Genomic DNA, 24,783 nt, shown 5'->3' with positions numbered 1-24,783 from the left:
ACTCTTAGTCCCTATTTAGCCGTTTTTCACTGCGTGTGAGATCTTTGCCTCATGTACGCGTACTGGCATTGCCGATGCACATATGAGATCTTTAACTCGTGTACGTGTGCTAGCGTTTAGGCATGACAGAAGATCCGAGGCTTTCACGGATTAAGGCGTGTTCTGCTCGGGTAGATTAACAACCGCTAAGAGGAGACAACTAAAATAAGTAGTCGACATTGCGACAAAAAAACTGCACGATTGCACGTAAAGTAGTCGTTGAGACTTTTCTGCCTTTTGGCAAGGAGAGCGTGTATTTCCGCGCAAAGAATTGGTGCGTTCATAGGGTGTAGCCGCTGTGAGCCTACAACACTCAATGCATCAAACCCGTGGCTATAGCCTTCGTAATTGGACGTACCAAGCTCATGGCGCCCCGAAACTCAGTGCACCAAACCCATGGCTATAGCCTCCATAATTCGATATATGAAGCCCATGGCTGTCGGTCAACATACCCTAGGAGCAGTCAGTGAAGTGTAGCTCAGGAGGTAATTCCCATCGAGAGGCGTACACAAATATGTAGTCGACGCATTGGCCAATCACGCTGAAAACTAGCTTGATTCGTAGGCAATGGCCGATGAAGCCGTGGCGGTCATTGATGTAGCCATGACAATTGTTGATGAAGTCAACTTGTCGGAGTCAATTCCAACTAGTTGTTGATGATGTGATGTCCGTCCCGAATTAGTTTCTAGTCAAGAAGAGTAGTTGAAGTAGTCGTCCACGAGTCTATGCGGCCGGATGATCGGAGGTCTTCGTTGGAGTCTTTGAGTGTACGTAGGTGCATCCACCAAATTGATTTTCAGCTTGCCTCGGTACGCTTGCTTTGCTTCGAAATAGAGGCCCTGTTTGGTTACGCTTATTTTTAGCACGTGTCACATCGAATGTTTAGATACTAATTAGGAGTATTAAACGATAGACTATTTACAAAACCCATTAATAAGGAGAGGCTAACCGGCGAGACAAATGTATTAAACCTAATTAAGGGTAATTAATCCATCATTAGCAAATATTTACTGTAGCAACACATTGTCAAATCATGGACTAATTAGGCTTAATAGATTCGTCTCGCCGTTTAGCCTCCACTTATGTAATTGGTTTTGTAAATAGTCTACGTTTAATACTTCTAATTATTATCTAAACATTTGATGTGACGGGTGCTAAAAATAAGCAGGAGAAACCAAACCAGACCATAATATGCTTTTTCCCCTTAGGGATTGTTGCTGGACTTCGCTTGGATTTCCAATTGTGAGAATCAAACAACGATCTTGATTCATCCAACGGCAGTACCAACCTGACGCAGCTTTTTTAGATGGGAACGTCAGCGCTTCAATCTTTGACTCGGAAAAGAACTCGGCAAATCAAGACGGTTCCGTCTGGACAGCTGCGACATGCTGAGGGATGACACGGACTCGAATTGCTAGTCGGAGCGTCTTCAATTCTTCTTGGATTCGACGCACATATGCGTGTGCCTAGAACCATCGACCTTGATGGTATTTCTTGATGATGAGGTCAAACTCAGCTGATGATCACTCCTACCTGACGTCAGATGTCAGTATTTTATACCCGGCAGCCTATCGAGGGGTATCCCGAGATAGTAGATTAGTTGGTGGGGATCGCCGGATCTGGAATGGATGGTAAAAGCGAGAACACAAAACTCGGATCTATACAGGTTCGCACTGCCAGAGTAGCGTAATACCCTACATTTTGTTTAGTTAGAGTATATTGCGCCCTACGTTTGGGTGTTGTTTTGCCTTCATTTAGGCTTGAGGTGGTTCTTAGGATGTGCTGATCTAGGTACCCCTACCATTCTTTATATACTTCAGGGGGTTAGTCGGTTACAAGGTAGGAGTTCTAGTATGATTACAAGGTATAAGTCATAGTAGAATTACAGGGGAATACTAATAGGAGTCCATCTTTCTCTTTGCAGGTACTGGGAATCTATCTCGACAGAAATTGCTCTTATTTTATAACCATGTGCGTGCCGTACTGCGTCCATGGGGCATGGCAAGTTTACGGGCGACCTTAAGGAGCCCTCTTACAGACGATCTCCGATAGTGACAGCTTCTGCCGCATCATTCCTTTTTAGGAATCTACTGAACCACTACCCTGCGCACAACTCACCAGTTTAGCTCCCCCACCACGTGCACTGCACCCACTTCAATTTTGAGACAAAAATTGTAACGAAATAATTTGGAAATAAAATTTTAAAAAAATTAGGGGAAAGAAAGTCAGAACAAACTATTCAAACAAAAGATCTGGGAAAAAATATTTGAAGGAAAAGTAAAATCAAACTTTATGCATCAAAATTTTCAAAAAAATAAGAGAACATAATTTTTAAGCAAAAATTTAAATTAAAAAAAATTAGAGAACAAAATTTTCTGAATGAAAAAGTTTTGTGGCAAAAATTTAAATTGAAAGTTATCCAAAATTTTTTGGAGCGTTCAGGAACAAAGTTTTTGAAACAAAAATCTCGCGAAAAATTGGAATTTTTTAACAAAAAGTTATACAAAACTTTTGGGGGAAAAAATGCCAGGGGTGGGCGGAGCCTCACTGACGCACCCGCCGTTGCTCCCTAGTGGCGCAGCGGTTGCAGGCGGCTGCCGGCGGCCGTCACCGTAGTCGCTCGTCACGGCCCCACTGCCGTTGCGCCGTTGGGAGCGCTAGGCTTGGCCCGGCTCGGACGCCCGCCTCCACACGCCACCGGGAGCGCTGGGCTCAGCCCCACGCGCCGCTAGGAGCGCGTCGCGGCCACGCCACGGCTCCCACGCAGGAGCGCTTTCAGGCCTCTGCCCACCTCCCGTCGGAGCTCGTCATCGGGCAGCGGCTCCTACCGGTGCAAGGAGGTCACCCCGAGCACCGTCGCTCCCACGGAGCGGCACTGGCGAGCAACGCGCCGGATGGGACGCCACCCGTGTCGGGCACTCACCGGCCCGCCAGATTTGAGAGAGGAAGGACGGGTGAGGAGGAGGAGGAGGAGCACTCGAGGAGGAGTGGATCTCGCCATCTCGGAAGAAGAAAAAAAAAGGGAAAAGGAATGAAAAAATGGAAGTGGTAGAGTGATAAGGCTCGTGGGGACTCGACCGCTCGCAAGCGTGCGTACAGCCACCTGCAAAATCAGCATTACGGCGTCCATACTAGTATATACAAACGAACATAGAGTTGATATTTGAAATTTGATTCATGATCCAGACTCGTTTTGATCTGAAAAGAAAAATGTTGGCACCTGACATGTGAACCCGTCTGGATGCTTTCCAACCCAAACAGCAACCCGGCCGCGCCTGCCTACCATCTCGGCCGCGCCGGCACGTTCCCCAGACCCCAGTTACCCCCAAAACCACACGGATCCAGCCTCTTTACCCTTCCGCCACAGCCGATGGCATCCGCCCCGCCGGCGCCGGCGCCGGCGCACACAGCGGGGCCGTCGCTGGTGGACACCCTCTTCCAGCGCTCCCTGGACGACCTTGTCAAGTCCCTCCGCTCCGACCCGTCGGCCGCCGGCGAGTCCGCCGCCGTCGCCCGCGCGCTCTCCGAGATCCACCGTGAGATCCGCGCCCCCGACGCCGCCACCAAGGCCGTCGCGCTGCAGAAGCTCACCTACCTCTCCTCGCTCCACTTCGCCCCCGTCGCCTCCCACCCGCTCGCCTTCCCCGCCATCGAGCTCCTTGCCTCGCCGAGCCTCCCCCACAAGCGCCTCGCCTACCTCGCGGCCTCGCTCTCACTCCACCCGGCCTCGCTCTCCCTGCTCCCGCTCGCCACGCACCAGCTCCACAAGGATCTCTCCCCCTCCGCCTCCGCCGCGGCCGCCCACCGGCACGTCTCCGCGCTCGCGCTCCAGCTCCTTGGCTCCCCCGCCGCGGCCGCCGCGCCGGACCTAGCCGTTCACCTCGCGCACGACCTCGTGCCACACCTTTCCCGCGGCAGCCCCCGCGCCATCGCAGCCGCCGCGCGTGTCATAGCCGGCGCGCCGTCCGCGGCCGTGCCGGTCCTCTTCAAGCCGCTGGCAGCGTGTCTCGCCTCCCCTGATCCGCGGGCGTCGACGGCGGCTGCGGCAGCGTTCTGTGACCTAGCGGCGCCGCCTGCTGACGCGGCCCCTTTCCTGCCGCTGGCGCCCGACCTCTACACCCTGCTCACCACTTCCCGCTCCAACTGGGCGCTCATCAAGGTGCTCAAGCTGTTTGCACGGCTGGCTCCTCTAGAGTCCCGCCTGGCAGCTCGAATTGTCGACCCAGTCTGCCAGCTCCTGACCCGCTCTGCAGCCATGTCACTGACCTTTGAGTGCATCCGTACAGTGCTCACTGCGCTGCCAGCACACGACGCTGCTGTTCGCCTTGCCATTGGAAAAGCGAAGGAGTTCCTTGCTGCTGCTGATGATCCCAACCTCCGGTACCTTGGGCTTCTGGCGCTTGGGATGCTTGGCCCTGCATATGCAACGGCAGTGAATGATTGCCGGGATGTTATTGCACAGTCACTGGGTGATGCTGACTCGAACATTCGCCGGGAGGCATTGCACCTCATGATGGGGATGGTTGATGAAAACAACATAATGGACATTGCAAGTATGCTGGTCAGTCATGCTGCTAAGTCAGACCCAGAGTTTGCAAATGACATTCTCGGGGTTGTTCTAGCAGCATGTGGGCGTAATGTGTATGAGTTGGTGGCGGACTTTGATTGGTATGCTTTACTCCTTACAGATATGGCAAGGAGCTTGCATTGTGCCCAGGGAGATGAGATTGGTCGGCAGCTTGTTGATGTGGGACTGAGGGTGCAAGATGCACGGTCAGAGCTTGTCCGTGCAGCTCGAACACTCCTGATTGACCCTGCTTTGCTTGGCAACCACTTCCTCTGCCCTGTTCTTTCAGCTGCTGCATGGATTTCTGGTGAGTATGCGGAGCTCACGAAGGATCCTGTCGAGCTTGTTGAAGCACTCCTGCAACCAAGGACCAGCCTCCTGCCTATGTCAGTGAGAGCAGTCTACGTCCATGCAGTGTTTAAGGTGCTTACGTTCTGTTTGAGTGTATATGTTGAGAAATTGGGTGATTCAAACAAGGAAGTGGATGTAGTGTTTGATGGGTTGGCTATTGATCAAACTGCTAGCGGGGAAAGCAAGGTTACACTTGGGTCTGCTGAAGAGCAAGATATTAGGGCAAGCGCAGTGCGAAAGGACCCATTTTCACATGAATCTATGCTTTACATGATTAACTTGATTGAAACAACAGTTGGTCCGCTTGTTGAGTGCAATGAAGTAGAAGTCCAGGAGAGAGCACACAACCTGATTGGTTTTGTCCATTTGGTAAGAGATATTCAAGAGTTAAACCAAAAGAAGGTTGCTGATGATGACAAGCAAAGCAGGGTAAAGGAGCTTGTCAAAACTATGCGGACAGTATTTTGTCAAGAACTTGGTCCTGTTTCTGTGACTGCACAGATGAAAGTAGCCTCCCCAGATGGTCTTGACCTGAATGAGAATCTTGTTGAACTCGCTGACGTTGTGAGTGAAGATGATACTACTCCTTCAACTTCAATCTTTTTCTATCCTCGCAGCCGTGATTCTGTAGAGACTAGAGATGAGCCTGCAGTGTCAATTGGTTCATCTTCTCTTTCTGAGCATCGCAAAAGGCATGGGATCTTTTATCTCCCAACAGGAAATACTGAGGACGAGCAAAGTGATTATCCCCATGTCAATGATACTCTACCATCTTGTAGCAATGCAACTGTTTATGGTGATAATTCCAAGACCATTGAGCCTGTATTTGCTGGGAAAAAGTCTAAGTCCACAAAGTCCAGACCAAAAGTAGTTAAATTGGATGGTGAGGACTTCCTCAGTTCTATGATGGCTACTGCAAATGCTCTGAAAGAAGACCCCTTGTCTGGTGCTCTACGTGGTGTGCTCTTGGGTAGAGATGCTAAGGCATCATCTTCACAGAAGGCTTTAGATGTAAACTCTGAAGCAATTCCAAACTTAATGGGCACTAACGAATCTAGCTCTCAGCAGATAGAGTATTTAGGAAGCCATCCTACATCAAGTTCTAGAACAAGTATGAGACAGAACCATGATAAGGAGAAAGGTACAAATCCTCCTGAAAGTGACGCCAAACAATCGAGAAAGCACAGGAGCTCTGGTAGAAGTGGACATCGTCAAGGAAAACATAAGCATAGAGAAAGATCTAGTACTCAGCCTGATATTGTACCTCAAGCTCCAGTAATCCAAGATTTCCTTCTATAGCGGCTGAGAGACTCTCATTTGGTACATTTTCAGTTAATGAATGCATGTTGATTTTTTTCCTTCACATTCTGTGCACTTTCATTTTTTTCCTCTTCTGACCTGTGGTGCTGTTTAGTTTTTGTTCAGTTTTCTGGTGTGGTATTTTTCATTGTTCTATCATGTATATCTTCTTGGTCATAGCACTTGATGTTCTTCGATAGCTTCATTGAAATATAGTTCATACTTCATACTGCAGAGAGCCACAGTATTTATTTATTCTCCTATCTACCTCTCAAAATTGTGGAAGTCATGCAAACTAATTTTGCGCCAAGCTAAAAGGCCATGTAAACTTCAAATACACTATTCACATAAGCTTAACAACATGTTATATCAATGCACATCAATCAATAGATCTATTTCAAATTGACTTGGTGAATATGCGGGGATTATTTTGTGCAGAATTTGAATTGAAACACTCATATTTCTTGCAGCTGCTAAGTAAGATGGAGTGAGTCACCCTTATTACCCAATTGAAATGGGGAAATACTGAAATCGGGTTTCTTAAAGATTGGTTGCTCCCCAACGCACGACAGCGTTTCATGCGTACGGCGAGCCTTTCGCGCGTAGCCACGTCGCCTCCTGAGGCGCGAGAGCTCGCGAGAACGCAACGCTTCGCGAATCGCGATCCAACCCGGGCAGCAGGTTGTGGCCCGCACCTTATCTCTTCCACTCCTCTGATCTTTTCCGTGCCTCTCTATCACCAGTCGGATGACTCGGACCGGCACCCCTCTCTTTCCCTTTCATCTCTCTCCCAATCTCCGCCACGAGCAGTGCGGGCAGCATGCTGCGCGATCTCGAGCGACGGCGGGCGGCGATGCACGGAAGAGGCCCACCGGTTTGCGACGGCGTGCCCAGCCCACGATATACCGTCTTCTCATCCGAAACGCTAGGCCATGGCTTAGCGTGGCACCTCCTCGTGCTCCCTCGTGGTCCATGGCTGTGCCGCCGCCCTCTCCTGCTCCTCTACCCTCGCGCCTCCGCGCTGCCATCCTACTTCTCGCTGCCCATTGCTGCTGCGTCCCCACAGATGCGCTCCACGAAATTGATGGAGGTGGGCTCGCTACGGCGTCCGCGGGCGGCCGACGTCCACAGCCGGTGCTTCGCGCACTCGATGGGAGGCGTGAGCCCAAGCCTTGGAGAAGTCTCAGCAAACCAGGGCTGAGATGGGTCTCGACGCTGCCACCACTCAACCTGTTAATTGGGTTGGAACCCAAAATGTAACCCCACCAATCCATTCTCACAAATATATAAATTTAACCTACTCCAAATCAAACTTCCACCTTCACACACCATACCACCCCAAATTTTTCAGTGCATAAGTTATACAAACTGCTTGCCAAATATGGTTACAACCCAATAAGAATCCATTAGATAGCTACTAGTAGTCAAACAAGTTGCAAAGACCTATGTTATATATATATATATACAGGTTGTTCACGCTTGTGCTTGGTTGCTCCCTGGTTGCATATCCTTTTAAAATGTACAACTGCAGTGGTACTGGAAAGAAACAACAGTTCAGTTACAGCATTTTAGGCTACAGATATTTCCAGATGCATTGTGGCAGAGAAACTGCCAAGAAAAACCCCGGGTTACAATAGACGCAGGCATGTGGCAATGCATAGGCTAGTAATTAACTGGTTCCACATTCAGAAATTTTCAGAATTAACTGCCGGTCCATTTTAGAGTCATCTCAAGACTAATGTTTACATCTGATCCACCACAATATATCCGAATGTCATTGACCTGAAAAGAAAATGACGAGTGTCAAAGATTGTACAATGATGCTAAAATCGTGTCATCTTGGTTCATTTTGTGAGTATAGATAAAATCGTGCAAGAACTATTTGCTTTCTTAAACTGGATTAGGCACGTGTTACAGGCTTACAGCTAGATTTGCACTGTCATAAGTAGGATAACAGGAAAAAAAATAGCAAATGATGCAGTATATCAACTACATCCCCAAGGCTAGTACATTCCAAAGGCACTAGCATTCTTGCAATATGAGCAGATACATCAAAAATAACTTGTTTACAGATGCAATCAACATTACTACATGCCAAAACGAAAAGTAATTTGGGACGGAGGGAGTACCTCAGTATTGCTTGCAGGACCAGCTGAAAATGCATCTTGTGATAGTATCACAGACAAATGACTTGCAATAGTGGGAAAGACTTCTTCTAGTACGGCACTAGCTGAAGATTTGAATTTGCAGATTATTTGGTTTACCAATACAAGAAATTCCACCATATCTTTAGCCTGTATGAAAATAACAATGATATGAACACTGAATATGATGCAAGATAGAATTACTGTAAGATGATAAAAAAAGAGAGTCAGGACAAACTTGAAGTATTCAAAGGTTAAGAGGTTAGGATCAATGGATTATACATTTTTAGTTATATTAACTGACTCTAACAGTATATACAACTGAAATACTTCAAAGAAATAAGGTTTTCTGCTAACATGGTAATACAAAAGTTAAAGCATTTAAAAGAGAAACCTCTATGCAACAGCATCCGAGAACCTGTCCATTTCACTAGTCTGATGGAGTGACAAAGGTGACCATTTCACTAGTCTGATCTTCACTAATTTGTTGACCTACAATATAATGAGCATATAGTAAGTAAATGAACATGGAAATATGCACACATGCCAAAACAGAAGGAGGGTATACCTTCATTGTCTGCATCTTTTTCCTTGAATAACCAGTCTTTCCCACACACAAGGGCTTCTAACATCTCTGGAGTTAGTGAGCTTCTTGACTCCCCAAGAATCCTACCTCCAAGACTAAAGGCTGATTCGGAAGAAACGGTACTAAGAGGAATGGCGAGGAAATCACGTGCCATAACTGATAAGATCGGGAACTTCTCAGCATGTGCCTTCCACCAAGCCAAAATGTCAAAGTTTTCAATATCTTCCACACAATCTTCTTCAAAGTAGATGTCAAATTCAGATTTTGGTGGACGAGTCTTTCTTCGACTTGACTTGAAGTTTGCAAATTCTGATCCTAGCTGCCTTTTCGTAAGCACCGGTGAGCCCACACAAATGCTGCCCTCACTTGAATATGTAACAGAGTATGCATTAACTCTCCTCAAGCGTTGCTCATACTCCAGGAAGTATTTTTTCACCCAAACTAGAGCAGCATCAACACTTGAATCAATCTGATCTATATTGCTACAAATCTTCTGGTAGAAGAACTCTGCATATTCTGCTTTTCCCCTCGGATCTAACATTGTTGCAATAACAATTCCAAGGTTGACATCATAATCCTTTTTATTTCTGCGAGGAATAGGCTGGTTTGACTCATCAAAATCTCTACCCCAATACTTTTCAAACTTGATCCTCATGGCTGCAGCCAGGTCTTGTAGTGCCACACTTGTCTGCCAAGAAGGGTTATCCAAGGCATCCCGAATTGAAACAATTAAAGGCAAGAACATGTATGAAGTTGGTTTCCTATGAGCCGATATTGCTTTTGTAGCCTCTTCAAAAGTTTTAAGAAACTTACAGATTGAATCAGCTGTGCTCCATTCTTGTTCATTTGGAGGAATTTCTGCATGTTGATTTGCATAGCTATTCAGGACGGTCTTGTACTTGATTGCTTCTGCAACCATCTTGAAGGTGGAATTCCAACGGTTGGGTATGTCAAGAGTAATACCACGTTTTATTGGAAGACCATTCACCACTGCAATTTCATTAAAAGCTTGCATTCTTGAGGGCGAAGAGACAATGTGCTTCAAGAGCTCCCGAATCTTCTTTATCCCCTCATGAATAATTTTCATCCCATCTTGAACCAAAATATTCAGGATATGCGCACAACATCTCACATGCAAATGTGCACCCTCAAGCATCAACTCATACTTGTGAGTATCTACCAACAGGTCACATGCAGTGTTGTTGTTACTAGCATTGTCCACTGTGAGAGTAAACAATTTGTTTCGTATGCCCCGCTCAGTCAAGCAGCTAACAAGTGCTTCTTCGATAGCAAACCCTGAGTGTGGATATTTGACCTCTTTGAAACTTATTATCTTCTTCTTGATCTTGAAGTCAGGAGTGATATAGTGAGCTGTTACAACCATGTAGCCTAAATTTTGGATTGATGTCCACAAATCCGATGTCAAGCACACATGGGAGTCTAGGCTTTCAAGTTCATTCTGAATATCTTGCTTCATTCTCTAGTACTTCTTTAGACAATCATGGCGAACAGTTTGTCGTCCCACAACACTTAGAGTTGGCTGCATGGACTGAACCCATGGTTCGAAGTATGGATCCTCAAACTTGTTAAATGGGATTTCAGCATGTATGACAAACTCTATCATACGCTCACGACTAAACTGAGGGTCAAACACAAAGTTCTCTATGGGCTTCTTTAAGGTTGCTATGAATCTGTTCCTCTCGGCTTCCCCAATTGCATGACAATATTGAGAAATGTGGGTTCTAAGGCTACTAGTTCCAGATTTGGTGCTTAACTGCATTCGACAATACTTGCAAACAGCTCTAAAACAATTATCCACTTCCACAAGATTCTGCTCAAAATGTTCCCACACCTTGGACCTTTTTGCACGTGTTTGAGTTGAATTAGAGTCATCAGAGCTTTCCGATGTGTTAAGAGACATGTTGAAGAATCCCTAACAAAGGATGAGATCTAGCAGCCGTTAGAACTGAAATTAAGCATATAAGAGTAAGGTCCATCAAATGTTATTCCATTCTAAAACAATCTCCTATAAAGCAGATCACCAGCAAAGGCTCCAGCAAATGACACCAGCAGATCACTACAAAATAAACTTCTAAAACAATCTCCTATAAAGCAGGCAAAGATCATCACACACATTAGGATTTTCGGTATTTAGCTATGGTCCTGGAATAACACGTAGAACTAATAGTCTGAACTATTTTGATACACAAGTGTCAGGTATGCCACTGAGCACGGTGACTACAATAACTGGATTTAGACTGGAATTCTCTTGTGACTGCTGAAAGCAACAAAAAAGAAATCATACTACTTGGTAAATTCCATTGATTAGTTTAAATGTTGGCAATATGGATCGCCTAAGCTCAGTGAAAACTACACAGAAGTTGCAAAACAGCACAATCCAGCATTGGCCATTCCAAACATTTATTCATTCAAACACTTTGACCATAATTTATTATTCATATTACATGATACAGTTAAAAGTACAAGGAATAGCTCTATCCACTTCGACCTATAATTAGAAGAGCGACCCTATGAACAGGGTGACCAAGCAAACATTTCTCCATGTTGCTAGGAGCTACTGCTACGTCGCTCATTGTTCACCTGAAACAATTGACAGCCACATCTCCAAGGTCTTATTCGAGGAGGTCATTTAGGAAAGATCAGGGTGTTACATGAGTGCTGTACTCTAGGACAATTGGCAATGGTTCAGTAACATATCTTAGATTTTCAGCAGTAATCCAACCAAACTAAGCAATAGGACTATAGGAAGCTGAACCAAACTACTCCGTATTAAACTAGCAAGTAGCAATGGCCTGCCAATTTGCAGCTTAATTATGTTTGGAAAATGAGTTAATTATATCCAAAATATAGCAGTTGCGCCAACGAAAGACTGAAGCAGGTCAGCAGAACTTCTGAAATCCTGCAGCCTCTGCTTGACATAAAGGAAAGCACATCACTTTTCCACTGATGCAAAGTGAAATCACAAGATAATTGTGGAATAATTGACCAGTTTCGTATAATAAACTTAGCTACAAAAGCTGCACAATTTCTAGAGCCAAGATTAGCTACAGACAATAATTCTAACAGAATAGGACCAGGGGGGTGAATCATTTTCTAGAGACTACACATTGATGGGAAGGGAGGGGAATAGGCAGGCATACTGGACCAACATTGATCGGTCACAGAAGTGAAGTCAGCCTTCACATTGATCGGTGGATTAGCATACTGGACCAACGTTGCAAAAAGATCGAATTTAGTAGGTAAAATCATGGTCAGATCCGAATACAAATACCATACGTTAGGGGTTTGGGTGTTTGATTTCGCGCAGCAGGATGGGAAGGGAGGGGAATAGGCAGGCATAACCCTGTCGGATTTTCGTCACCGGCGAAGCGCCCTGTCGTCGCCCTGAACCGGATCGCCGTCCACCCACCGGCGAGCACGCCGACGGTGTTCCTCTCCGGCGGGTCGACGAGGTTGTACTTGGCGGGGTCCTTGGCCGGGTCGAAGTTGCCGACGCCCCTGCCGACGACGACGACGCCCCTGCCGGGTCCTTGGCCGGGATCTCGGGATGGGGAGGGAGGGAGGCGAGACGGCGGTGGTGGCGGCGGGATCTCGGGATGGGGAGGGAGGGAGGCGAGGCGGAGGTGGTGGCGGCGGGATCTCGGGAGAGGGAGGCTGGAGGCGGTCAGGCGGAGGCGGAGGCCGGCGGATCTTTTAGCAGTTGGAACCCACGGGTTCAACCCATTAGAACTCCAATAATAACTATCCCTCACCACACCACATCAAACTGCTAGGGAGGTGGAGCCCAAACCAAGTGAATTTGTTAGCAGTGTTGGCCCATTAGCACCCAAGCTAAGGAAGCCCAAAGTAAAATCCAAACTGTTAAAGTTATTTCAGCCCAAACCATTTGCAGGGTGGGCCACCACCGCCAGCACACACCCCGCAGTCTCCCTAGGTAAGCCACTCCCCTCTTTGCTACTTGGTGGATCTGGATACATGATAATATCATATATCTTAATGTTTTTTTGTCTCAGATTGATTCAGTTCAGATTGGAGAAGGCTCGAAATCACATGTGAGTGTGGAATGTTAAAGAAAGTTAAAATGTATGTTCCTCCAAGATGTTTAATGTTTGTTTGATTAGGTGCACTAGAATGCACCCAGTTTAGGATCTAGCTTGGATATTTGTGTTGAGTTTAACCCATTCAATTGACAACTCAGGTGTATTCAACTTGAGGGTAAACCTTGCTTTATGATTCATAATCTGAAATGGAATTGGCACTATCTATATATGATTTCCTTTGCATCAGTGGGATTTATCTTCCCTTTCTCCTTTTGGTTCTGCTGTCTTTGAACTGATAGTTTTTTCTTGAATGAAATTAACTGATATACATCCTCTCTGAATTTCCCCCGTGCGCCCATGTCTTAAAGTTGACTAGGATAGTAGATAATCTTCTGCTTCCTTTTTTTCCAAGAGGTAAGTTCGGTCTCCCTGCTTGGTACGGTTTTACTTATGCCAAGTTTATGTGCTTCCTGAATGCCCTTATGTGTTTTGCTTTGCTGTCCTGAAGGCCCTGGGTAGTAGGTTAACCTGTTGTCTTATTTATTTTTGTGATTCTTCTTTGCTTCTCTTCTTATGTTCCATACGAAGTCTCACTAATAAGTCCTTTGCATGACGTTATTACAGTACCAAGTGACATGCTTCAGATGTTTTATCCCTTTACAGGTCAGGCAAGGACACATCACGCCAATTTTTGCCTCTACCAGTTGTGCCCACCCTTATGTGCATGTTTGATTGCCTGCTGATCGGAGTCTGACATTTAAGGTATTTAGGCCATCTGTGTAAATTGGATAAGCTGCAAAGACTCAAATGACATGGAAAACTGGAAGCCCTGTATTGTGTTTGTGTATGCCCACATGTTTGTTTGTTTCAGCCGAGTATTTCAGTAATTTTAGAAAAAGGTATAGGACAGGATGTTCTGTGAATTGTCAAAATGTTTGCTTAAGAATTTTCAGTAGATATGGGTACTTATTGCACCTCACTCACTGACTGAACCCTCATGCTTGATCTTGCATGTATCTGATAGTTGATATGTGCTGAAGACCTCATGCATATATCTGATAGTTGATATGTGCCGAAGAGGAGTAAATAGTTGATGGTGATGGTTTTTAAGCTAGGAGTCTGGGACAGCCACCAAGTGTTTGAACTTTGCCTCATGCGGACTTAATCTGAAACTATAAGGTTCTGTTTTTGAAGTTCAGCTTACTAAAATATAAATTTAGAATGCAAGGTTAAGCAATCATGCAAACTTCTGCTTCTGTAATGTTTCTTTGCTGCTTTTGTTATTGAAGAACTGTCGGAACATGACTCCTGTTTTACATATACTCTGCACCCATGTTTCTTTGGTTGCATCTTCTGGAGTGTGATATGAGCTGACTGAGCAGAAGACCATTCTCAAAGACAAGTTGACTTGTGATTTGATGTTTATTTTTGCAGGTGAGGTGCATGTACATCAAGAGCACCATGGGGAAGCCAAACAGAGTGTATTAAGTGTCTGTGGCTGAGACATATGCAACCACCTGTCATACTATTCGGAAGTTATATTGTCTATGTATGTAAGCAACAGAGAAGTGATCTGCTTTCCTTTGGTTGTGTTTTTTAGTTTTCACCGTCCACCAGAACTGAAAGATCAGTGTGTAGGTTGTGCAGCTGCTTGTCGTTGTCTATGTTATATTTTTCCACTAAGGGCCACGCCCGAATTTCATTACTAGAACAGCAATGAAATTACAGAGTTTTGATCATTTTAAGAACCGAAAATGTCATCAGCTAACAACTGCAAAAGAGGCCTCCAGTAGAGGGGCACACAGCATATTCCAGATTGTTCCCATGTTCAGTTAGGGACATCTTTTCCATTTGAAAGTGCACATGATGTGAGTAGGTCCCGCAATTGCCTTAACTGAGTTTGCGCTCTTTCATCTAACCATCGTGTGAAGGTTAGTCTCCATCCTCTCGACGTCATATTTGCTACACTCCTGTTTATTCCTTACAGATAGCAAACAATTCCTGAAATTTATCTTTAAGGGAGATGGACCCGCACCAAGGGTCCTTCCAAAAGTCAGTATCTAACCCATTGCGGCTTTTAACTACTCTTCCCTTCAAATATGTATCTTTAACTTTTAAAGATCATTCCACACGGAGGAATTAGTTGGTTTATGTTTTAATTGTGATATCCCCCTCCAGTCATGTACTTCTTGACAATCTCTTGCCACAAACTTCCCTCATTTCAAGTTTCCACCACCATCTTCATAAAAGGCTAGTTCATCTTTCTTAGATGTTTTATGCCCAAACCACCTTTCTTTTTAGGACCGGTAATTTTAACCCACTTTACTAGATGATATTTCCTCTTTGTTCCCTCACCTTGCTAGAAAAATCTTTTCCTGATTTTATCCATTCTTTTTATGATTGTTTTTGGTAGAAGGTGCATGGACATACAATAGATTGGGATACTGCTGAAGCAAGCATTTATCAGGGTTACTCCCCACTAATGGATAAGGAGCTACCTTCCCACTCATCTAATCTTTTTTTAATTTCTCATCCAACAAAAGCCAATCAATGATGTGAAGTCTAGACCTAGATACAGGAACTCCAAGGTATTTAATGCGCCATATTCCTATAGCACAATTTAGCATTTCAGAGTATGCTAATGTTTTTTTTCATCCCGCGAGATCATAATGACTTCACTTTTATTGAAATTAATTTTAAGATATGACATCTTTTCATATATGTATAAAAGTAACTTCGTATTCTCTGCTATTTCTTCATTATCTTGCATACACAAAATTGTGTCATGTGCATATTGAAGGGTTGCCATTCCATTGGGGACATATTCCGGGACCAGACCTTTTATCAATCTATTTTCTTGTGCTTGATGAATCATTTTAGCCAGAGTATCTGCTGCTAGATTGAAGAGAAGGGGAGACATAAGGTCCCTTTGTCTTACCCCTTTGCTACTTTTAAAGTATCCTTCCACCAAGTCATTTGCTTTCACACTTAAAGTCCCGCTTGTCACTACCTCCTTGATCCATTTGCACCAGGTCTCACAAAAACCTCCTTGTTCTGGGCATTCAAAAAGGAAGTCCCAACTTATCTTGTCATACGCTTTTTCAAAATTTAATTTTAGTATTAATCCATCCTTTATTTTACTTTTTGTATCATGCAATATCTCATGTAGGCTCGTAACCGCATCCATATTTCTCCCTTTTATAAAAGTTGTTTGGTATCTATTAATTATTTTGCCCATGCAATTTTCAAACCTTAACATAAGTGTTTTGATTATAATTTTATAGCTTACAGTAACACTACAAGAAATGTGTTGATCTGTAATGAAAATTTTATGACATATTTGTTCTTGTCATAGATTTATGATGTTTCTGGCTGAAAACATCATAAAGTTTCACATCTGAACAAATTTAGTGATAAAGTTACAGAACGTCATAAAAGTTGCCACCCAAGCCAGAAAGAAAATGCCACTCGCTGTTTCATGGTGGTTTTGTGACGATATAAGGTCCACGAAAATATCATAAACCAATTAGGATCCCACATGTAAGTTTAAGCTGATAAATAGGATGGTAAAATAAAATGAAAAACGTGCTCCTCCTGTGGGTTGAACCTGTTACCGATCGAATGGGAATTCATTACCGCAACCGGGTCCCACATGTAAGTTTCAACCGAGTCCTGCATATAAGTTTCAGGTGAGTTGGTGGCAGAAGTTTTGGTAAGTTATGTTAGTTTGAGATGAAAAAAGGGAAGGAAAATTAAAAAGAATGAGTGTCTATAGCAAAGCTCGAACCTGTGACCTCTTGATTGTGCTAAGACAACACTACCACTGAGACATGAACTATGTATATTTTTTTAGATAGGATAAATTTTGTACATCTTGCTTCTAATAAGTATGGTCCACAGTTGCAGGCCCAAGCATCGGCTAGATATTTCATTTCTCGACACGGCGTACGCTACCGCAAGAGACTGAGGAAAAATCAGAAAAATACCAAATCACTTTTGTTGGAATCCTTGTTCTGTCTAGTTTCTTACAAAAGTAAGTTTGCTCATGTTACTATTGTAAATAATATCTTACGGTTTTATCCCTTGTTTAGGCCTTTTAAATCATAGTAAATAGAAGAAAAGTGCTAAATAGATAAATCCAACTCTGTGGTGAATGTGGCCTATAGGCAACTTCCTTTCTACCGTAATCCATGCCGTGCATTGTTCGTGTTCACGTCTGGTTGAAACTAAACTCCTGCATGTGCATGTCGTGTAGAAGATAATCTCTCCAACAGAACCTACGAGCTCCACCCTGCACCGGAGGAAGAACCTGCTATGGAACTTCATCATTTGAAGGGCGAGCCCGAGCTAGATCAAGACCCCGAGGAACCGCTGACCTTTCCTGAAGGCAAGCCCCGGTGCATGCTTCCCTGTTTTTAAACTATGCAATATGTTGATGCTTATGATTGTGCATTTATGTTTATGGAGTTGAATGACACCTTAGATCCATGAACTTAGCACCCTTCTGATCTAAACGCTAGCATGATAAGTCACGTAGATGCAATGCTTAATAGGGCACGGTAAAAGTCAAGTGATTTCCTGTCACTCGCGAGTTATAGGAGTTGTTTGTTTACTTATGTTACAACCATAAGGACGATGGGCAGGGCAGGGCCTTGTGAACTGTTTTGGTGGTCGGTGGATTGCCCCGTCTGTCTAAATGAAAATGGACTAAGGTCGAAATGTGTCGGCGTTCGTGATCAAGTGTTTGAAAGTACTAATCTCATACCTAGTATGGGATAGGGAAGCCTAGTACCTGATTGAACTAGGGTGTGGCTTATACTCCTGCTGTCCCTAGAACGAGGTTCCCATGGTGCATCATGTGGGTGCAAGTGCGGTCACAGTGCAGCAAGAGGCCGGGACTGTGGAGCATTGCATGCCAAGGAAAGTTTGGCCCTGACACATGCCTGGGGATCGATGGGGACAGCTGACAAATGAAGCGACCCTTTGTGGTGTGCGGATGTCGTGAGATTAGGTTCGCCATGCATGGTTAATAAATTCGAATTGATTCGTCTGCCTCTTACAGTTTGAGACTGCTTGATCGCTATTCTGTACTGAGTAAAGATGGAACATGATGATGACTTTAATCTTGATGCTTGTTCTTTAATTGTTTGGAAACTATGCTTACTTAGTATAAGTTGCTAATCTAGACTGGTTAAAGAATGTAGAACTTGAGCTAAAGTATTGAAAGTAAGGACTGACTATAGACGCTTTTGGTAAAGCAAACCCAAAGCCAAAAAGCCTTGCATGTCTAGGTTTTGGTGGCAGTAGTTATCACCTATCGGGTCAGTCTTGCTGAGTATTAGTTGCTCAGCCTTGTTGTGGCTTAACTTTTCAGGTGGTGTTAATAGTTTGGCTGCTGGCACCACTTGGCCTACCCAGCTCCCTCCGGGTTGGACAGTCGAGTGGGATCCCTCCTCGGACGGTGAGGGTAGGGATTATTGATGTCATGATCGGCTTCATCATGATATCGTGTATCGTCGTTTAGCTTTCGCTTGTTTGCCTCATCTGGTTGAACCTTGCAAACTTGTTTGAATTTCGAAAACTCTGATGTAATAAATATTGAACTATGTTAATGTGATGGGAATGTTGTAACCTCTGTGCTACTCACCTTCGTGTGAGCAATGCTTCTCGATCCTGTGTAAGTGGTTTATCGGATGAAATCCGACGGATGACCGAGTTGACTTGCTTAAAGTGCATGATCGCGTGTCAGGCGACTTAAGTGCATTTTAGCCAAGTTAGTTTGGGCAGTTCTGCCACAGAGTGGTGGCTCCTAGCAGTGATGGAAGGAGGAGGAGGTATGGCAGGTCAGTCCCTGGTATGTGCCGCTACTTTCCCCTATCGTCCTAGGGAAGGGGATTTTTGGATTTGGGGATCTGGGTTGAAGAGACTAGATTCTGATTTCGTCGTACCCTTAGATTTGTATTCCGATTGGTGTTAGAAGTTGATAGGCTATAGTTTATGAAGTGCAAAGCTAAACATTGATTTCAAGTTACGATGACTTTGGTGATGAAGTTAGTTTATAATTTGATAGGTTCTTGTATTTTATTAGCTTCTAGATGAACTTGCAGTCACTGATAGCACTAGATCGCCGTCGTCTGATGTTATCGTTGTGCATCTTGAAAACAACTGCGAGCACGGGTATGCTCTCCATGTGGGGTATGACTGGACATTTGATAACCCTGGGCGCCAGTATGCATCCTGCTGTAAGGTAAATGATAACTTATTTCAATTCTAATAAACCTTGCTTGTACTCTTGATGTTAGTGTTGTAAATGGCGAATTGTATCAACGTAATTGGTGTCTGCAGCCTGAAGGGGTTAAATGCGCGGCGTTTAAGTGGGTTGATCCTCAATGGGATGCTAGGACTAAAGGTATTCTGGTGAAGCTGATGAAGATGAAGGAAAAAACTAAAGAAGAATAGAGAATTGCTAGGAAGGAGCTCAATGACACAATCTATGAGCTGGAGAAGGTGAAACGGTACTTTGGGGAGACCACCCTTAAGCTGATGAACACTAGGATGAAAATTAGACACAATGCATTGATACCTCAGCTAAAAATGGGAAATGGTAATAAGAATTTAAAGATGAAAATGAAGCAAGGATGTGGAAGGAAGAATGCGCAAGGCTAACATGGAGCTTCAAGAGACTGCCGCTGAGCTGCAGAAGCTGAAGGGACACCTAAACCGGGCCAAGCAATTGATGCAGCAGATTATTAACGATTATAGCTATTAATGATTATTATGAAACTTGTAATGATGAATGGCTATGACATGCCATCTTATGAAACTTGTTGCTACTGTGATATTTGCTCCTTGTTGCTGTTGTGTCCTTTGTAGTGATGAATGGCTATGACATGCCATCTCATTATGCCGCTTTTGTTTAATCTACTTTTAATTTGATTCTAGCATATTTACCATTCAGAATTCAGATACGCTGCATAATTAAGGAACACTAATAATATAGATATTGGTACTATATATACAAACGCGTGGTCTGATGATACAACGGGCAGCACAATTATTACAAAATGAAAGATCATTGATCTACTCATAGATAGGCAACAACCATATTCCTCGCGACCAAATCGAGTTCCCAGGAACCTGTGTAATGCACATTACAGGATCATTGTTGACGCCTGCCACATGTCCTAGTCCCTGCTGGTAGAGCTAGTATTGCGACTCTTCATCATGCCGATCAGTTCCTAGGAAGTAAATGTGATTTCTCTTCAGGTTAGGCAAGCTCTTCTACAACAATGCACTTGCTAGGTCCAAATAGGATGATCTTATTCTAGAACTCTGGAGCTGTCTCCCAGGGAATAGGCTGCCAAATGTCACCGGCAAATGAATGCAGAGTAAATTCCACCACCACAACATCTCTCTCATTGATGTCCCAGCTGCAGGAGCTGTGCATCCTCTTCTCCCGAACAATAAAAAACGATTGGTCTTGACCTAGAAGTAGAGAAGAGTTGCTTATGCTAAGAACCCATGGTAACCGGAGTCCAATGGCTCGAGGAGGTGCTGAAAGATGATGCCCCAAGTAGATCCACATGTGTTTAGGAGAACTGTGCTAGAAATCTTTCGAGGGAATTGTAGTCCAGTCGGATTAAATTCCCAAATGCTAGATGCATACGGGCAATGACCCTAGCGCTGGAGTAGATTTTAGGGGCCACAAATTGGTTAACACAAGAAATGACTCTGCACCAGTAGGTGTTTCCAAGCCCAAGATACAAGCATCAAGAGAACCCATATGGCACCATGCTGGAAGTCGAGGAAGGATAATGTGCTCCCGATAAGATAAAGGATTCAGCAGGAACGCGATGCTCTCATCTCTGTCATCTACGGCAACAAAGCATCCAGATCCGCCAGAACCAATCAGCTTATGCCTTTTCCCAGCTAATCCTGGAAATGAGACCTCAAAAAGCTTGTAATCCACGACGGATGCGAATGTCATGGCTCCAGATTCACCGATATGTTTGGATTTCAGAATCCAAGGGTCAAATGGGCGTACCTCGCCTAAACAAGCGCAATTCCAACTCTTATAGACTGCTTTGAACCTAATAAAATCTTTTGCATCACTGATCTTATTGGCGATGCTCACAACAAGATCTGGCATAAGATTTGCCCAGGAAGGACCCATGTTTGAGGAGAGATTGACTGGACAATCAAAGAAGAAAGTAGAGGGAGAACAATGGAGGACTCATAATAGATAGAGAAGGGGAAAGTTATGGATGAGACAGAGATTGCATTTTCAAGACAGAGTAATGATGAGGGAGTGAAACCAGTTAGCAAAGTTCCAGTGTATAGATGTTTTGTAGAAAGGAACTTCCTGAGTACCAATACTAACAACTGCATCTGTCTGTTCATGTTGACCGAATCATCTTGTTTAACTACTATTTAACAGTCCAGACCTTCCAGTGTATGTATCACTTGTTTAAATGCTATGGCCTATATGTATTTGAAATGACATTATGTATTTGAATCCGTGGAATAAAATTATGTATTTCTATCACTAATGAAGCCACACCTCTAAAGAAACTGTGAAATGAAATTAATGTATTGGAAATTGTGCAATGATGTGGCACTCATGGAGAGATTGGAGGACCGCTTTATGATTTGACATTACTTTGCGGGGGCTAGTTGTCAATAAGGGCAGCATCATATTATATTATTATTCCATTCTCTTCCCTTGTTGAGTAAGCTACTTTTTCATTCTTGCAACCACTAAAAAAACCCCAGTCTGGTAGCGTGCCTCTTCCTCTCCCCATGGTGCCATCGTCTCCTAGAGCAACGACGTATGTCACATCCTCTGATAAAGAGGAGAAAGCTCCAGGGCTGACGGATTCGGAGTCGAGCGATTTGTTGTCTCCTCAAGCGACAGTGGACATATCCTCTGATGATTCGGAGTTGGTGGAACAAATCGAAATCACCAACCAGGTTCCTCTCCGATGTCGCACCATCCGCAATTTAGCCAGAGGTGGCCGTGGTCAGGGGCGCAGAAGCACCGCCACTCCCTGGGGCACCACCGTCCTCATGCGCGGAGCTCGAGGAGGCAGGAAGGGATCGCCACTATCCTCGTCGGTCGGCGGCAGTCGATCTCTACCATCCTCATTGAGCAGCAGCCATGGACCTCCATCATGGTCCTCGATCGGCGGCCATGGAGCAGCGCCATCATCCGCGGGTGGCGCAATGGAGGGACTGCCTCATCTGCGGGTGGCAGGCAAGGAGGTCTGCGATCTTCCACGGACGATGTCAATGGAGGGATGGCCTCATCGTCGGGCAGCTGCATCAAGGCCCCAGGCACACCATCAACCAAGAAGTGTTGCCTCGATTAGTGTTACTAGTAGAAAAAGCAGTAGTAGTAGCACTGGTAGTAGTAGAAGAAGAAGAAGAAGAATTAGTGGTGGAAGTAGAAGAAGAATTAGTGATGGAAGAAGAAGAAGAATTAGTGGTAGAAGAATAAGAAGAATTAGTAGTAGTAGTAGAAGAAGAATAAGAATTAGTGGTAGTAGTAGAAGAAGAAGAATTAGTGGTAGTAGTCATAGTGGTAATGTAACATCCGCAAAAAATTACCACCTAAAATCACCCATTAAAAATCACTTTCAAAATCTTTTTATCGTTGAGCTCCCGAAAATCCAAACTCTTCCTGGCGCTTTCGCCGTCCCGGCACCCAAGCCGACACCATAATTTTATCTTCTCCCGTGATTCTCGCCGTGTGCCGGTCAATAGACCGCCGCGCATGCCCCGACCGCGTGCCGTAATCGCTGCCGGCACCCCCCTTCGTTTTCTCTTTTGCCCCCTTTTTCCTTAATTTTCCCTTTTTCTCTCTCTCCCTCTCTTTCTTTTTCCTTCTCCTTCCTCCTTCTTCTTCCTCCTTCCTTCTTCTCTTTCCTTATCCTCCCATCTTCCTGGCACCTAGCACCATTAATCCAAGCGCCGCCCCCCCGGCCTCTCCGGCCCCTGGAGCTCGGCCCTTGGCGCCCGGCCACCCTGGGCCCCGTGCCTGCGCCCCGACGCCAGCCTCACCCGGTCCGGCCCCGCCGGCCCTGCCATGGCATCGCCTCCTCCCCAGCACCCGTGCCCCATCGCCGGCACCACTCCCCTCCACCGCGGTTGCTCAGCTCCGCCCCGGCCCCCGCGCCATCATTGTGCCGGCCGCGGCACCACCGACCGCGCCTACCTTCCGCGACACTCCGTCGAGGCCCTACCGTCGGCGCCCTCCCCGCTGCCTATAAAAGCCGCCGGCCTTGTCTCGTCGTCCCACCACCACTCCACCGAGCAGCCGCCCTCCTCCCTGCGCCCAGCCACCGCCGCCGCCAGTGCGCCGCCGCCGTGCCGTGTGCCGCCCCCAACCTCTTGCCAGGCGCCCCTTCCCCGGTGCCGCCACCCACGGTAAAGGAGCCAAAATGGGATCCTCTTCCCTTCCTCCACCTCCTCCGCCCCACGGCTCGCCGCCGATGAGGCCGGCCGGCCGGCCGCCGTCGACCCTCCACCCCTCCTCAACCTCCTGACCGGCCCAAGAAAGAAGAAGGGAAAATTCCCCAAAATTCTGATCTAACCCCCACCTTTCCCCAATTTACAAATAAGCCCTTCCACCACTCTCATACCCCTTTTCGCAGATCTGCCCTCCCACTCCCAAAAATATTTACAAATAGGTCCCTGGTTCCTCGCAAATCAGTCCTAAACCTCCTTTTTAAGCCCCTAATTCATGTTTAACTCGTCATTTCATGCACGAAATTTCCTCCAATTAATCCCAAATTCGACCACGTCATCCTCCAGTATACTTCCGCTGATCCATATCCAAATTTCCCAAAAATACTCTTTCTACCTATTTTTCGTTCGTGTTTTCTGTTCGGAGCTCAACGGGTAAAAACCGATTTTCTTTTATTTATTTGTGTGCCCGTTTGTGTGTGCCGTAGATGGCGGAGTACCCGAGGAGGAGCACGAGGAGGAGTTTGACCGCGAGCCCAAGCCCGAGGACCAGCAGCACGAGCTGGAACTCCCAGAAGGCTTTGAAGACGGAAAGTCCAATCTCACCCTTTGATGCATATTCAATACCTAGTTTTTCAAACACAACCTATCGGCCTATTTTATAAAATGCATATTGTTTTATTGCAAGACATGGTTGGATAGCCACCCCTTGATTGTTACGAATAATCCTTGATATCCTATGTTTGTCTCTAAATATGACTTGCGCTGTTTATATGATAACTACTGCTAGAATGCTTAGGAATTCGTTACTCAACTTCAATCATGATTACAATGACTTATTTGGAGAATAAATGCGTCAGTGTGTTCAAATGGGAAAATGGGTTTCCGGGTTCAAAGGCAAGGAATGTGTAGATGAGATGGATGGGTGTTTCTTGTGTGAAATGCCAGGATGTTGTGCTCGTACGTTAGTGGTTGAGCAAAGTCGGGAGATATCCATCTTGTCATGGTTAAGGACCGAGTTGATGTGTCATCTTGCCTAATTCAACCATCGTGCAACCACTCGACCGTTGTATGGGCAACGGCTTAACATAAATCCCACTACCTAAACTGATAGTCTTCAGGCGTGCTGGTGAGCAATGGGAGCCCATGGAAAAGGAGTAAGATCTTGGTGACTTAGGTCCCGATTACGGCCTCGTGGATGAGTCGTTAACCCCTTGGGTGCTTCTGTGTGGACTAGTCAGTCTTAGCTAAGGTGGGTAATGGCTTTGTTAG

At 45.3% G+C, this 24,783-nt stretch overlaps 1 protein-coding gene across 1 annotated transcript; it reads left to right on the top strand.

The window, feature by feature from the left end:
* Window positions 1-3,326: 3,326 nt before the first annotated feature.
* Window positions 3,327-6,490, top strand: LOC101763278 (AP-3 complex subunit delta). The gene has a single exon (XM_004968772.4). It carries the CDS (start codon window positions 3,410-3,412, stop codon window positions 6,254-6,256), a length of 2,847 nt encoding a protein of 948 aa, XP_004968829.1. The 5' UTR covers window positions 3,327-3,409; the 3' UTR covers window positions 6,257-6,490.
* The last annotated feature ends 18,293 nt before the right edge of the window (window positions 6,491-24,783 follow it).

This window comes from Setaria italica, chromosome V (assembly GCF_000263155.2).
Source record: "Setaria italica strain Yugu1 chromosome V, Setaria_italica_v2.0, whole genome shotgun sequence".
In the NCBI taxonomy this organism is placed as follows: domain Eukaryota; kingdom Viridiplantae; phylum Streptophyta; class Magnoliopsida; order Poales; family Poaceae; genus Setaria; species Setaria italica.
Note: the sequence above shows the minus strand (reverse complement) of the source record. Positions and strands in the feature narration are given on the sequence as shown.